The sequence below is a fragment of the Mauremys mutica genome, chromosome 4 (genome assembly GCF_020497125.1).
Source record: "Mauremys mutica isolate MM-2020 ecotype Southern chromosome 4, ASM2049712v1, whole genome shotgun sequence".
NCBI classification, from domain to species: domain Eukaryota; kingdom Metazoa; phylum Chordata; order Testudines; family Geoemydidae; genus Mauremys; species Mauremys mutica.
The window spans coordinates 96,592,025-96,609,376 of record NC_059075.1 but is presented as its reverse complement, the minus strand read 5'-3'; the positions used below and the strand labels follow the sequence as shown (position 1 = coordinate 96,609,376).

The 17,352-nt window shown below is 42.0% G+C and overlaps 1 protein-coding gene across 4 annotated transcripts in view; it reads right to left on the bottom strand.

Moving 5' to 3' along the window:
• Positions 1-17,352, bottom strand: part of GALNT18 (polypeptide N-acetylgalactosaminyltransferase 18) — a 520,203-nt gene that overhangs the window by 192,757 nt on the left and 310,094 nt on the right. For all 4 annotated transcript variants that reach the window (XM_045016612.1, XM_045016609.1, XM_045016610.1 and 1 more), the window contains one exon: positions 12,799-12,965. In XM_045016612.1, coding sequence (XP_044872547.1) covers positions 12,799-12,965 — 167 coding nt within the window. The remainder of the gene's footprint in view (positions 1-12,798; positions 12,966-17,352) is intronic.

Genomic DNA, 17,352 nt, shown 5'->3' with positions numbered 1-17,352 from the left:
CTTTCCTTAGTATTAAGTTCAGCATGAAGATATTGCTGGGGTGACGCTGAAATGAGTTCCGCTACACTTAAATCAGATATACTGTTAATGCAATCTCCTTAAAGCAGAGTTTAATGGCAATGGCCCTGTCTTATTATAAAACAAACAAAACTAAAAGCACTGTGTGGTGATAAGATTTATAGTTACAAAAAAAAAAACTCCAACTGCACTCTGCCTACATTTAGACTGAAATGATAGAATCCAGATGAGAGTAGTTTTTTCCATCTGTACTGAATTCCATGTCTGCAAAAAGGTGTTTATTGGTCTGCAGCATTATAAAATGCTGTGGGCCTTGTGGGGAACTTTAGTTTATAGAACCGTTTCCTCCTGGGAATAGGTAACAAACACAAGCAAGGTAATTTGATAACAAGGTAAAAATTCTGTAACAGCGTTAAGTGTCTGATGATTTAATCCATTATCCATTTTAAGACTGGTTATCAGTTCTTTGTGGATGATCACATAATTATATCAGTCTCAGAGCGATCTAAGACATAGGTTCTCAGCTTGGGTGTCACACCCCACCCTCCTCTTCTTTATGGCTAGATGTGAAGAAGCTCCAAAGTATTCTTCTGTTGTAACCCGGGGTGATGGTCTGAAAAAGGTTGAGAACCACTGATCTATGTATTGGGGTGGGTGTAGATGAAGGAATGGATAGTAAAAGAAAGGGTAGGAAAATGGAAGCCAAGGCTAAGGAGAAAGATGGGGGGAAGAAAAGGGAGATGGAAGAAAAAAGAAAAAGGAAGACTATATGACAGAAGGGAAGGCAAATGTGGATGAGAGGAAAGGAAGGTTGAAGGAAGTGAGGAGGTGGATGAGGAAGGGACAGGTCAGTAATGGGTGGAGGAAAGGAGCATATGTCTGAGACAATGGGGGAAGGGAGAATGAATGAAGGCTGGTCATGTAAGAGTACGACAGAGGAGGGGAGAAGGGAAAAATGTAGGGATGGGTGAGGGAGATGGGAAGTGAAATTAACTAATGAGGTTAAAGGTGGGGAGGAGTTGAATGATGACAGGAGAAAAATATGCAGGAGGAGGGATGGACGAGTGGGTAGAGTGGGGCAAAGGAAAGGGAGAAGGTAGATGAGGTAGAGAAATGAGAAAAAAAAAGAATGAGTGAATAAAGTGGCCAAAGTTGAAGGGAGAAAGTACTGAGAGCGTAGATGACGGTGGGTGAGAGAAGAGGAGGTGCAGACAATGGGAGGCTAGGACCAGGGGGAATGGAGTGCATGACTCAGGGAGATAGATGGAAGTGAGGAGTTAATAAGGAAGTCGTACATGGGATGAAGCCGGGGGCATGAAAGACAGAAGTAGGTAGACTGGTGAAATGGAATGAGGAGAGGGAAGTAAATGGATGAATTAAAAGATAAGGTACAGGAAGCATGGATGGATGAGTAAGAAGGAAGGAAGGTGATGGTGAGAGAATCAAACGTGTGGATGGAGAAGAATGATGGCTGAAAAGATGCAAAGGAGGAGGGATGGATACGGGTTGGTAGGACAGGACAGATAACCACATTCCTCAACAGCCTCCCCCTCTTTTCTGCTGTAACTTTTACCTCGTTACACTACGCCTGTTTTCTCTCTCTCACACACCTTATCTTCAGACATGGAAGCACAGTTTCACTCATCCATTATTCTAGGCTGCCATAGGTAATCCCAATCCTCTGCCACAGAAACTTCACACAATACCCTCCAACCAGCGAGAAAGAGGACCGAGCAGACATTTCCACAGCTTTACTGCCGCATGGCCACGAACAAAAGCTTGACACTTGAGCTCCTCTCTCCACAGAATAAGAGGCCTCATCCTGAGTCAACATGCTGACGGGCTGGTTTTCTAGGTTGTTTGAGAGTGATCCTCGGCTGCCGTGCTCTGTGCCAAGTTATTTGGCCAGCTCTTCTGTCTAACCCTGTTTGCTGAAGCAGATGGTCACTGGTTTAGGGTTTGTTTCTGGTTTTTGTCCGTCATGTGTTTGAAGAAGCATCTGCAGTGGTCAGCACATGTGCCAGGATGCACTTCATGCATCACACAGGACACAGCTGGCCAGGGATGAGAAAACACTTGCTTCAGGGTGGCCATAGTTTATTCGCTTGTTTGTTTGTCTTACTGCAAAACGCTAATATTTCAGCAAACCACAGTTTTCCACAGAAAATATTTATTTACACATGTGAAAAAAATAATTTGGCTGTATAAGAGCAGCAAAAGGAAAAACAATAAGCTTTTTAACATTGAAGAATCTGGTACCTATATAGTGCATTTAACCAGTCTGCTCAGAAGGTGCCCATCAAGGGAGGAAAGGGGTTAATTTGACATTCCCATATCACCTAAAGCACTGATGCCCAACCGTTTTACACAGAAGGGCCACAAACATCAGCAGAGCCTTGTATGGGGCAAACAGATTCTACATATTTTAATAAGGTTTAAAGTCACCTGTACTGATTTATATTTTAAGCTAAGCTTGTTTCACGTGTATTTAGATAGAATGCACACACTTGTGAAAACTAAAATGATGTAAACATGACGACAAAATGTTAATCAATCAGACAGTGATATATTGTGTTGAAGCAGGCCACAGACCTTATGAAATATCTGGTGGGCCATGTACAGCTTGGGGGCTGTAGGTTGGGCACCCCGACCTAAAGGAGTAATCGAAAAACACAAGAGACCGAGCCCCCTACTTCTTTTAATACTTTTAGACCCAAATTCTGACTGAGGTCCTTACTCCATCCTCATTCACTCAAATCTCTACTGGCTTCATTAATAGTTTGCCTGTGTCAGCAGTGAGTAAAACTTGAGTCAGAATCAAGACCTTTGTGTAGAGGGATGAGTGAACCCAGGATGATGAAGTAAGAAGCTACTTTTACCATATACAAACTGTTACCCAAAATTGAAAACGGAACAGGTTTGAAAATACCTGTAGTTTGATTTTTCCTCTATTTTTACTTGCCTCTGCACATATGACATCCATCCAGGACTAAAGTAGAGAAAACAGTTGTTACTTTTTCTCTAGCAAGAAGCAAGACTAATAGCAATAATGAGACAAATCCTAAAGGTGCTTATTCAGTTTTACTCAGTTTGGGTGAAAGTTTCTGCTACGTGCATAAAAATTACAGCCCAGGGGAAGTGTGTGTGTGTGTTTGGGAGGGATGGCTAAGATGGTATTAAAGTATCTTTTGTGCCCTCCTATTCCCAGCTGCTGTGAGGGCCAAAATGGACTCAGGAACAATTTAGACCACTCAGAGAGATGCTCTAAATTACTGCACACCTGTCTAGACTGCATCTGAGGAAATGCACAAATAAGAGCAGCTCAGAGTCCCTCATGGTACTGAATGCTAAGGCCCCCACCCCGTCCTGCCCAGAGCCCCATGCCTAACATGCTCCTAGCACGGGAGATTGCAAGGGACACTACATTAGATGGCATAGGCTGTCTTGCACAATGCCTGCACCAGAGGAATGCTACTCTGGCTGGCTAACTAGCTTTTATGGACCCTGCACAATGCCACAGCAACATTCGGAGGTGGGGGGGGGAAGAGGAGGAGGGGCATGGTAGAGGAAGAATCCCCTTTCCTCCTTCTTATTTAATGAAAATCTCCATTTAAGGCAATGGGAGATTTATCCAAGTAAGGAATAGGTGAATTCTAATTTGAATATAGATAGCAATTGATAAACCTCAGAAGTCCTATTTGCATTGTTTAACTGTATTAACTAGAGTTGTTCAGAAAATTTTTCTTCCCTGCAGAAAATTTCAACTTTTCAGACAAAAATCAAAAAGTCAAAAGTTTTTGGCCAAAACCCAAACTTTCAAATGAAAACTAAAAAAATTGATTTGGAAATGCTGCCATGGTGGCATTTGAAGTTTGTCTGTCTCCACTGGCCTCATTTTCCACTCTGGGCCAGTCTCCTAAACCAGATTATATGTCCCACAATGCACCACAGTCTCCTCTTCTGCTGAGCCACCATGATGCACCACCAGAGATATAGTACAGATGGGGAACTGGGTCCACATAGGAAAATGGTGGCAGGAGGCACCTAAACTTCATTTTCAACATAGCATCATTTTCAAATCAGATCTTGTTGCTTTTTGGCCAATCTGAAAACTGCTTTTTTTTTTTAATGAAAAGTCAAATTTTTCCATAAAAAGCATGCACTTTTCATGAATAACTGTTTAGTTTAAAATCCAATTTTCTGTTGAGAAAGACTTAACAGAAATTTTTCAACCAACCCTAGTACTAACAGAGCCTGGTTGAAAACAACATATTAACACTGTTTAAACACAAGTATCAAAGGGATAGCTGTGTTAGTCTGGAGCTGTAAAAAGCGACAAAGTCCTGTGGCACCTTATAGACTAACAGACGTATCGGAGCATGAGCTTTCGTGGGTGAATACTCACTTGCATGCATCTGATGAAGTGAGTATTCACCCACGAAAGCTCATGCTCCAATACGTCTGTTAGTCTATAAGGTGCCACAGGACTCTTTGTCGCTCTTTAAACACAGTTTGCCTGGCCAATGTAAGTCAAATATAACCATTTTACAAACAGTTTCTCTCAACTCAAATTTAACTCTGGATCCCATTGAAATCAGTGCCGAACTCTTACTGACTTCAATCAGAGTAGGATCTCACCCTAACTAGAATACAATTCCTAGCATTGCTGCAATTTCATATGTCTCCGTTCTATAGTATTTGTCTGACATTGAAAAACCCAGTCCTTTAAAAACCAAATAAATGAAGAGCCTGAATCTACTCTACACAGGCCTAGCAAACCATACTAAGTCATACTAGCATGAAGTTTGTTGTTGGTGGTGGTTTTTTTATTTGTTTTTAAAAAAACAATTCAGTTCAGAGTTCTACTGCCAATGAGAACAGAGTCACCTAAGGATTCAGTTTGGGCTGGTTCAAGTACAGATCCAATGCTTTAGCCAAACTATTCTGCTCTCTTATGTAGTGCTGCCAACTCTCAATAAAAACAATAAAAAGAGAGACTTATGGTATTTGGTGTTTTTCTTAAAGCTCCTGAAGTAATGCAAATCACAGCTTTCATTAAAAAAAATAAAGTTAGTTTCTAACTCATATGGTTGCAGAGGAAAGCTAGAAAATATGACCCAAGTGAAGGTTCAAAAACCAGCAGGCAAAGAAAAAAGAATCTAAAACGTATTACTTTTTAAACTCTCATAATTCTTAAGTCAATCTCATAATTTTCGTGGCCTGACAGTACTGTGCTTACAAATGCAAAATAAACCTGGAATTCTGTTCAGAAGAATAGGTTTTCCTAGGATATGCCTATTAATGACCTTGTAAACCAATCTATCAGTTTTGCCTGATTGCATTGGGCAGACAAAATGTCTTTAAATCATGTTAACATGTTTAAAATAGGTGAACCTCAAAAGTCTGGTCTACACTTATGAGCAGTGTTAGGATAATAATTCACCCAATTTTCTCTTTCCATATATCTGTTACAGATAAACAACCCCTAGAGAGAAGTGCAAGTTTCTAATGGAACTGTACGCAACTAAACGCTTTCTAAAAAACCCTTTATTCAGCATTCTGAGGACTATGTCACAGATCTCTCAAAGGAGATATAGTTGCATACAATCCACTTTCTTCTATTCTGTACTAATTCTCTTTGACGACGCAAGTCATAAAATTAGCATACCAAGATACCAAACATTATTACTGCCATTCAATAGCCGTGTTCACAGACTTCTCAGAGCAAAGACTGTGAATTGTTAAACTGCACGCGTTAGGACATTTTATTCATAAGTGATGATTCAAAGAAAGAGAGAGACCTTACGAAACGTGAGCCTGCTGCAGTGTTCATTATGAACTGCAATACGGAAAGTGGCCATATGGCAGGATAATTATCGCTTTAATGTAAAATTTTGCTCTACAAATTTTAGATGTGTGAAAGCACCCACCCACCTGCACTCACCGAACAGAAGGGCACAATCTGGCCAACAATGAGCTTCTTATGTACAGTGCACGTCGGATGAAAAATATCACACAGTGTTACACGCAGTGGGTCAGACCCTGGCCCTGCTGTGCTGCAAGGGGCTGGAAAGCTTGCTTAAATAGCTAGTAAGGATTCTATTGGCACAGAAGATCTTTATCCCACCACCACCAAAACAGGAGAGGAATGTGTGAGCAAAGCACACTGCATCCCAGCAAGCCCCAGTTGTAGAATGGCTGCTCTAAAATTATACTTGAGCAGCAGCAGCCTCAGGGACTAAGGAAGCATAAAAGGTGTTTTAAGATTACCTTTTCTCCTCCCCCGCCCCTCCAGCTACATTGCACAAACCTTTGGTGCAGCGGGAGAACTGGGCCAGTTTTCAAGTCAAAATTGTGTAAATTATATTTTTGCCAAATTCTAATTTAATCTACAAATTACCTCTGAAATGCAAACGGCGTGCTTTAGAGAAAACAGTCGATTTTGATCTCACTAATGCCACTGTAAATCCACTGAGATCAATGGAATTACTCCACATTTACACCAATGTAACCGAGATCATAATCTGGCACAATTTCTCTGTAATCAGCAGCACAGGCTGAGTTTTTTGTTTTTGTTTTTGTGTTTTTTTTTTTTACATGTGCTTAATATAAAGTACATACACAAGGGTTGAAATGCTTTCTGTGGGTTTATTTAAAATTTTATTTTAACAAAAAATTACCTTATAGCACAGTGGATGAAACATTTCACATTTTAATATTATGTTTATGAAATTTTCACAAGGAAGAGTTGGCACAAAGTGTTTACATAAAACACTGCAACCTGCTTTATTAAACCAGAGTTTTGGGATCCGTGACATGTATTTTTCTGCTTTTAAATAACACAGTGGCATTTTAGAAATACAAGGTGGGTGAGGTGATATTTGTTTTTGGACGAACTTCTGCTGGTGAGAGAAACAAGCATTCAAGCCACACAGAGCTCTTCTTCAGGTCTATACTACAGACCCCTTGGCATTTTCACAGATTGCCAACTTCAGACATTTGTTTAAAAGAGGCAAAGTCTTCACAAAAAGATAAACTGAGGTCAACTTAAGCATAATGGGGAACTTGAAGAACTGCACTGAGGTTTAGCAAAAGTCATAGACAATTTGCTTGACGTACCCCGAAGTGCATGAAAAAACTACCGTAGCGTATGTTGCTCAAGATAAACATAAAGAAGCTGGACATACACATTAACATATTGACATAATCCCACACTGTGTTTCCCAAATCAGCCTAAAAGAATAAAAAAATAGACCAGTTCCTCTGCTGCTTTTTCTTTACAATTAACAAGGCTATTTCCTGAAAGTCACAGCAGGGCAAATTCTGGGAAATAAATGAGTTGTTGCTATCAACTTAAATATGGCCAGCATTTGGCCCAGTGTGAAAATAAAGACCAGAATTCCATTTCAGATTTAAAAAACCAGGAAAATATCATGGGTCCAGTCCTGAGCTAGTATAAATTGACATAGCTGCATTGATTTAAATCCTTTACTGCAGATGAATCCAGGCAGTAATGTATGAATGTATTTCTTTGCAGCCTGTCTGGTCTCCCTATACTTTCTCTATTTTAGTCAATGTCAACTCTACTGCTGTAACATCTCCAGCCCTGGCTCCTGTGACTCTTATAGCGGTGATGTCACTGAAAGACTGACAATCTGGCGTCAGTTCTGGGCACGTGTGCGGTGCCTATGTTTAGGGAAAGTTTTCAGACCACAATTGCAGGTTCTTGTCTCCCCAGGAAACTTTGCAGGGAAATCCAGAGTAACTCACTTATCTTACTGGCAGCAGTGCTCACAATCCCCCAATAACACAAGCATAAGTAGACACTAAATGACAAAAGCTGGGAAGCCCAGTCTGAACAGCTGATGTAAACTAACAAAGAAAATTGGAAATAAAATGTAAAATACTAAACTAATAACGCACAACCCCATAATCCAACCATCCTTATACACATCCAGTGAACGGACCCCCATACCCAAACACTCAGTATACATTATGGGTTAGAAAGCAAGTCTGAAGTACAGAGAATTCTAGCTGGCTTGTGGACAATGTGGCCCAATGCTGCAGGCAATTGGCTCTAGAGATGGAGCAAGAGGTCAGGTGGAAAAAAAAGCAGCATGGGTTGGAGATTTTCCAGGAGCCAATGGGGGTCTCTGTAAGGGAGACACCTACTCTAAGCCATGTCAGAAAGTCACTCACATGCACTCACAGTCTCCATTCTCCTCTCTGGGGACTATGTATTTCAGAGGAAGGTGAGACCAGACAACCTGTCTCTCCTTGTAGGGTGTCTCCTCTTTTGATCTTCAGCATTTTCAATGAAGTCCTTTCTGGCAGTACACCAGGCTTTAGCTCCCTCAATAACCAGCAAGGACTGGATCTTGCAGCGGATGAGCTGAGTGACCTGGCGATGCCTTGTGCTCCACTCACAGCTTCCCGTCAGATTCTACTATACTTCAGTCCTCAGTCTTTTACTTTCCCTCCTGGTCTATTTCCCCCCTCTCTGGCGACTGTTCCCAGAAGCAACAAGTGGATGCTGAAGAGGTGGGTATGACAAACCGGGTCCAGATGCCCCAGGAATAGAACAGGGGGATCAGAAACCCAAAGAATAAACAATTGAATCAGTTGATTGCATACATTAGTATTGTACTATAGAAGTGTACCAAGTAAGGGCTGATGAAAGCTGATGACCCTCTTCTGGTCATTGATATTATGGGGTGATATATGTACGGTTAGTAGGTAAAGAATTATGTATGGGTGCTGGAAACATGTTTCTAAAATGTGTTCAAACCAAACAATCTCAGTAGAGCAAATAAACAAGTTTGTCATGGACAGAGTAGTTTGTCAGACACAGCAACGCTGTTTTGCCTGTTTACATGTGTCTCCAATGTAAACTGAGCATGGTGAGGCCAGAGACAATGGAAGTACAGTAAAACTTGCCTGAGAGATGACCTGTCACAAGTGACTACTTGCAGAGGCCACGGAACATCATCGTTCTCTGTTGTGCAAACCTTTGAAGAGACCATCTCTTACAAGTGACCACTTTTGCTAACTCCCATGAGTGGTTGCTATTGGCAGGTTTTACTGTACATTTGCATCTAAGGTAAACAAAGCAATCAAGTAAGCAAGTTAACCAGAGCATGAAAAAGGGGGTTGGCATTAGCACCTCAAAGAACAAGCAGCAGCAAAGAGAAACTTGGTCTGGGTTTACTTTTCAAAGAGTACATTTCTTCCATTTTATAGTTCAGAAAACCTTTGAAAGTGAACCCTGTTAGTTATCCATCAGTTAGGGAACAAAGGGGACAGCACCCTCTGATTCTGTAAATGTTGGATCCTCTTACCAGGAAGGGCTGGAGATGTTGTTAACTTGATGTAAGTGAGAACGCTGTTCAGGCAAAGACATAGCTACTAGAATTATGTTTTAGGCATTAGAAATGGTGTTTTTGTTTTGTTTATAACCGTACTGTGTCTTTTCCTCTTAGTATCACTTAAATCTCTGCTCTTTAATAGTCAACTTTTTTTGTAGTTTTACTATAAAACATTTCAGTGTTGTTATATTAAAGTAAAGAGCAGGGTTTCTCAAACTGGGGATCACAAGGTTATTACCTGGGGGTCGTGAGCTGTCAGCCCAGTGCCTGGTGAGGCTGACAGCCTCAGCTCTGCCAGGCACAAGGCTGACAGCCTGAGCCCCTGTTAAATTAAAATTAAATTATCCCGCCCACCCCCGTTTTTAATCCAGAAGAAAGGGGGTCATGTTCAGAGGGTTACTGTGTGAAAGGGGTCACCAATACAAAAAGTTTGAGAATCACGGGTAAAGAGTGAGTCCTCAGCTAACCTGTCAGGATGATGTGTGCACTGTCTCTTGGGAGGAAGCAAACGTAACTTCTATGAGTGCCCAGTGAGAGAGACTGGATACTGCAGAATGCAGTATCTGAGGAACTCAGAAACTGGGGTTCACTGATTGTCACCTGCAAGGACGGTTGATACTGGCAGAGTCTTGAGGAGTTTGCTGGTGAGGTACACAGATTGATGTGGCAGGGAGCCAACACACAGTTTAGGCCTCAGCACAGCTCTCCCTTGCGGAGCCAAAATGGTAACATGGTGGCTTATTGTTCTGGGTGTCCTGGAAAGAGTATCACAGTTGAACACTGAGTTTGGAACAAGATCCCAATCAGAAACCATTGGGACAGATTTTCTTCAGGAGTCACTGCTGCAAATTAGCCTGTTTTATAGGTCCCCCTTGGCTCTAAAGGGGCATACAGCCAGTGCTCCCGAACAGTGATAAATCCCATGAGGATTACACAAGTCTGACAAGTGACTGTCCATATTTTATTACCTTTGTTTCCAGCACTATGGAAACTTGAATAGAAAAGTCAAATATTTCTCTTTTACTGGCAACAATGGTGGAGTGGTACCAAAATCATTGGTATTATTATGTAATGGAGGGCCACAGCACTGGGCAAATCTATACAGCTGAGTTTCTTGGATCCAAAAATCTCCAAACTGGGAATGTTCTGAATCAGATCTGGATTCAAATTTGCAGCTCGGGGCCACCTTCAACATATATTAAGGAAATATGATCCCTGTCCTCAGGACTGTTTATAAACTAATAAAGACACAAACCAAACATAACATAGTACATAATGGGTGCTAAAACAGAATGGGGGTGTGTGAATGGGATCTCCTAAAAGACTAGTGCTTAAGGGGTTGCTGCGATTTCCTATCCCTTCCATTCTTAGGGATAATCTTCTCATTGAGCCAAAACTACCATATAATAGACAGCAACTAGACAGCAATAGTTTCCAACCAAAGGAGTAGAAAGGGTCCCTTCCTATGCAACTGTAAGGATGAGCTGTTATGAAACATTCATGTAGGAAGGGCCTGATATTACTCCCAATTCGATGTCAATAGGAGCTTTGTAATTGACTTCAACAGGATCGGGATCAAGCCCTAATTAGCCTTTGCACCCTCCTAAACCCAAATGTTTAACTTCCTCCATGATCTGCCTTTGGTATTCCAGGCTTTGGAACGGATGATCCCAAAGTACTTTTGAATCCAGACCTCTTGTGTTCCAACAGTACCACCAAACCAACAAGTTCTCCCATGTACTTTTGCCATCATATTATTAAGCCTTATATGGAAGATTCAGTGCTGAAGTTCTATAGGGACGTTTCAGAATTCAAGTCTACTGACATAAGCTGCATTCAACTTTATTGCTGATTCTCAATTCACCCCCCCGCCCCCTCCCACCCCAAATGGACAACAGCAGCAGGAAGTAGAAAGAAAAAAAGTTACAGAGTGATGGAAATGTCTCAATACAGCCATGTGCCAGGCAACATCCAAGCCCTACATAATGAAACACATAAACAAGCCAAACAGCCTGCACCAGTTCACAAGTGGTTTCTGGATCACTAAACTTCATATATATATATATATATATATATATATATATATATATATATATATATATATAAATAAAACAAACTATGAGAGAACTAAATACGTGATTTTTGATCACTCCATTGCACTACTACATCCCACATCATGCCCTAAACCAAGAACAGCACCGTATAAATTCTGCATGCATCTCACCCACACTGCTCTATGATTAGGTGTCTTAAGAAAAGCTAGGTCAGACATGGTTGACTCTAAAAGCAGCGTTATTCACTGGAGCTGGAATCAGACTTAAACACCCTTATACAGCCATGGTGCTACCAGCATAAATCCAGTTATTTTATGTGTCTGTCTGGGATTTGATTTTTTCTTGACAGACAGACAATAAAAAAAGAGGAGAAAAAGAAGGAGGGTTTCAGCCTTAGGAGAGGAGCTTATTTACTTTGCCTGCTACTGTGTCTTTGTTCTATACAAATCCAACGCACATCAGCGATTCAGTAGTGGATCCCAGCGTGCAGGAACAGGGAGTCATGTAATAGCTGAAACGAGGATAGGGATGGAACAGAAGCCCTTCATTTGGCATTCCCCTTCAACAGAATGCATTTTGATCCCACTTAAATTTTATGAGTTTGAAATTAACTCCCAGCAGAACCCAACCTTTCAGAAAGTTAAATGTCCCACGGGCTGCTCATTTAAAATTTCATCTGCGATGGTTCCAGACTATGAAATATGTAAGTAACGCCCAGCATGGCCCCACTGAAAATCATCTAAGGAAAGCACTAAGCATGTCGGAAATTAACTGGCCTGCTCCTCAGCCTGAGGGCTGGAAAGTCCACATGGAGACATGAACTAGGTGAGCAGCAAACAATGAGATTGGGACTGGCAGACACAGCTTATGAGCAGTCAGGAGGAACAAAGAGTTAGCAACCTGGTGGAGAGCAGCCAAGGAACAGACACAGAGGTAGGCTTTACAGGAAAGAGACAGAGCACGCAACTGAAAACTAGAGAGGCACAGGGAGCAGGCTTCTGGGCCCAGAGACTGGAGGAAGAGGATGCCTGGGAGCAGAGCAGAGTGCTACAAAACAGTAAAATCCTTTCCAATGTCTCCCATCCCTATTGTTCTAACTAACAGGGCTCTACTGAGCACATTAAACACAGGGAATGATGTTCTGTTCTCCGCCTCTGTTCTCACTGACTTCAGTGTCAAGTAGTTGTGCTCAAGTAGTTTGCCACATTTGAAGGCAAAACTTGTCCCAGGAGAAGGGTCAAACACACACATCTGAAATACTAACAGGATGTCTGTGATCCAAAATTTAAGGGAAATTTGTGTTTACAATCATACACAATCCAGTCTGTATGAAAAAACTGTGTTTTAAAGAGAGCCCTTACCATTATTACTGTTATCATCCACTAAGATAATTTCTTTGAGCAGGTGAGGAGGAGTCCGGTCAATAGCAGAATGAATGGAGCGCAGAATCACTGAGAGGGCTTCATTAACAAATATGAAAACAATGCTGACCTCAGGAAGGCTGTTGGGAAATGTGAGGTTTCTGCACCTGAAAATAAAATACAATAAATATAAACTGCTGTAAGCTTCTGAGATCATTATAGCTGTGCCTACACTGGCATTGCTATCGCTGGTGGGAGATTTCCCTAAACTTCAGATGATTCTCTCGGCCTCTTGAGACTGAATTGAGCTGGAAATCATATAAGAACAGAGATTCTCTTAGTATTTTGATATTTCTCCCCCCCCCCCCCCCGGTCACAAAAAAATCTCATAGGCAGGCAAAAATGAAAAATATGTTTTTGTAAAAAACTAACTAAAAATATGTCCAGGTCCAGAAGAGGCTCAGTTTTAATTTTAAGCAAGCTGATTCACCCACCTCTAATAGTCACACCAAAAACAAGTTCATACAGCATCCACCACCGTTGGTTCTTATGCATCAGTACAAGAAAGTAGCAGTTACAGTGGTATTTTGATTTACTGATCTCTACTTGCAGATCAAATTTTACTTTCCATAAGCCAGTTCCTATTTTTGCTGATGTGTTTGCCCATTCCTTCTACTCATAACAGGACTTCCAATTGTAAGGATCAGATTGAAATGTAGTCTTTGATTTTCTTTGATGTTTCCAAAAGGCCTGAAAAAATGTCATACCTTTTGGAGTATCACTCCACTGCAGATTAAAAAAAAAAGTGGAGTGCCACTTATAGTCAATTACTGTACCACTTGACTGAACTACCTCAGCACTGAATGCTTGGTAGTTGCTCTATCCTCCAAAGCGTGATAATTTGCTTTCATGAGCTTCTGATTTGGGAAGATGTTGGTTTTATGACTCTATATATCATGATCTTTCTGAGGAAATCACTGAAATACAATTTTAGTCACACTGATCCTTATAACAGAATTTCACCGTACTTTTAAAATCACTGGTCACATTTTTAGTAGGAGATCAGCTCAAAGTCTAATTACATGCCTGATCCTTTCAGGTGCCAAGGACCCGTAATTACCATTGGTTTCGGTTGGTATTATGTATGCCACCTCATAAGCACTCAGCAACTTGCAGGACTGGATCCCTAAGTATGTGCAATTCCACACACGTGCACACACGCTCAATTGCATGTGTAATTCTATACACACTATCAGTAGTGTACACAAATAATAGACTCCACAGAACTACATGCACAAAATTGCATCGACATATTTAGAGGCTACTGACCAGCAACATTCCCTGTAAAACTGTATGGCTGCACAGCAATCTTGAGCATATGGCACAGGTCAGAAACCATGTCATTCACTTCTCCTCTGTGATGCCCTCATGTGGTCCTTTAAGAACCTGCTGTGCTCACTGCTCAGCCAAGCCCAGGGCATGTGTGACCCCAACCTCCTCGCTGGGGGAGGAAATGAAAGCACTTCCAGTCTCAGAGACATGCTCACCCAGTTCTGATGGGGCCAAAGCACTGTGCACTCCCCCCGCCATCCCAATGTTTTCCAGTGACACCGCGGTTGCTGCTGCGGAGAGGCAGCCAGGGAGGAAGCTGTGGCCCCGGCCCTTCTTGGGAACAACCGGCGGAGGCCTGAAACTCCCAGCCAATGGTGGGAGCAGGGACAAGTGTGTGATACTGGGGAGGAGACACACCTACACAGTCCTCACAACATACAACCCCCCACACACACATGTAAGCTTGCTCTAGAACAAAAATGTAGTGCTCACTAGAATTTGCAGCCTTCTCAGTAACAGAAAAAGAAATCAGAGGGAAAACTGCTGACCAGATTCTGATCTCAGTTTCACCAATGTATAACTGGAGTGTATCTATTTCGTTGATGTAACAGAGTGGAAGTCGGTCTGTTTGAAAATTTGGCCCCAAACGAAGTATGCTGTAAACAGGCCAACAGCTTGCATGCACTAAAATAATTATCAGTGTCAGCCTAGGAAGATGCTTTTGTTTTATCTACTATGTCAGTGTCTCCAACATATAGACAGAGAGATACAAACACAACATCATGGCATAACGAACCAAAAGGTACAGTGATTTTCCTTTCTGCTATGTAGCTGTGGGAGTCAATGTACAATACTCTCAGCTGTTCACATTCTAGCGGTCATCATCACCAGCGATACTGTAGCACAGAGAGAGAAATGATGAAGAAACAGCACCAATAAAATATAGCAAAAGGCATTGCTTAATAGACAAAGAAGAACAGTTTGATTTGGTGAAGAATATTTCCAAAGCCAATACAAAAGTGCTGAAAACAACGAGTTTTAAAAATAAAGCCCTAATCAGACTCAATAGTGACTTTCTCTCTCCAGTGCCAGTTGGATGAAGGACTTATTGCTCATTTGTGAAACTCACTGAAAATACAGTTTTGTCAAAGATTACGATTTGTTCATCCATTAAACCACCTAAATTAAATTAAAATAAACAAACAAGCGCTACAGCCCTTTCATAGACTCATGTACAAACTCATGTCCCCCCGCTCCATGGAAGATGAGGTAAGCAGGGTGCAGGAGCAGGGGGGAGTGGGACACCCTCACATTAGCCCCCCCCTCTTTTTCCCCTCCCCCCCGCACAGCAAGCAGGAGTCTCAGGGAGCAGCTCCAAGGCAGAGGGCAAGAGCAGCACATGGCAGTGGGAGGAGGGACAGCTGCAATTGCTAGCCTGCTGGGCAGCTGCTGCACAGGGAACTTAGGGGAGCAGGGAGCTGATGGGGGGGCTGCCGATCCACCCTGGTTCCAAGCCCCCACCAGCTAGCTGCAACGGGCTGCTCTTCCTGCAAGCAGTGGACAAAGCAGGCGGCTGTCAAAGGACGTTAGAAGGGAGCATTGCACAACATTAAACGAGCATGTTCCCTAATTGATCAGCAACGTAACAATAAAACAACGTTAACCGGGACGACTTTAAGTGAGGAGTTACTGTATCGAAACTGAATTCCTGCTTCCCACTTTTCTCTCTCCCATAAGAGATAGAGGGCTGGGGCTTATTTTTTCCTGGCTATATTTGTTCACACTTTTTCAAATTAATCTCACTGGGGCTGATCTTCCATTGGACAGACGTTCACATCAAATTAAAGTACGTGCAAACTGAATGCCATCGTGACTCGGTAGCATTATACATTCATTTTGTCCAGGTGTAAGTGATTAGAAAGCATGCAGGAAATGGAGAATCAGGGTCCAATTGTTTCTAATCCCTCCCGTCCCTTTTGCATTAATTCTTTTCCCATCCATTGTGTGGCCCATGAGTGGTTTTCACTTCCAGCAGGAATCCTCTTCCCTTAATATAGAAGGGAAACATTGGTCATTCATATCCGAGAGAGAGAGAGAGAGAGAGAGAGAGAGAGAGAGAATGACCTACTTATTTCACTTACAAACTGGATTTCAACCTAAATATCCAGGACACAAGGCATTTATACACTTGCACATCTATCACTATCCTTTCTTGGGGGAATTTTATTCAGTAGGAAACAGCATAATTCTAGCTATGAACCACCAAGTAAAAGGGGCGGAGGTGGTTAAAATGGACATTGAGGAGCATATGAATGGGAGGATATGACATGGCTCAAAACTTTGGGTCCAATAAGCTCTAAGAACAGAGTGATCACAACACAGCAAGTAAGAACTCCTGAATTCTTATGCTACCTCTGTGGTCCTGGACAAGACACTTAACCTGCCTGTGGTCCGCATTCCTTATTTGGAAAGTGGGGCTAACACCAGTAACCCTTCTCACAGGGGCAGAGTTGAGTATAGGAGGTATGTCTACACTGCAGTTACATACTCATGGCTGGCCTGTGCCAGCTGACTCGGGCTCACAGGGCTTGGGATAAGGAGTTATTTAATTGCAGTGTAGACATCTGAACTTGGGCTGCAGCCTGAGCTCTGGGACCCTCCACATCACAGGGTCCCCAAGCCCAGGTGTCTACACTGCAATTAAACAGCCTTGCAGCCCAAGCCCCACAAGCCCAAGTCAGCTGGCACAGGCCAGCCGCGGGTCTTTAATTGCAGTGTAGACATACCCTTAGTAGTTACTGTTCAGTGTTTTTAAAATGTAAAATCGTAGATATTTTATTTATCGTTATAATAACCAGTATCATTTATGCTGGAGTCTGAAAAATTATCTCCAGTGGCCACGTCTGCTAAATTATATAGGGCTAATAAAGCGAATGTAACTGTTGCCATGGTTATCTGAAACTTCTAACGTTCTATTTGCAGCACGACTTGTAAGCAGGGGGAAGGATACATGATAATTCTTCTTCAAAATCTCTGCCCATGAAGAAAATCTATCCAACCAGGGCATGTACATAGCGGTAATGAACTTCACTCAGTCACAGTAAAATCAGTGTCCCTGTTCTGTGTTCTAGCCACTGGATCTCACTGCCTCAGCAACAGTGCTTTTCTACAGGATGATATATGGCATATTAGTAGTAATGAGATAAAATTCAGCATGGGTGT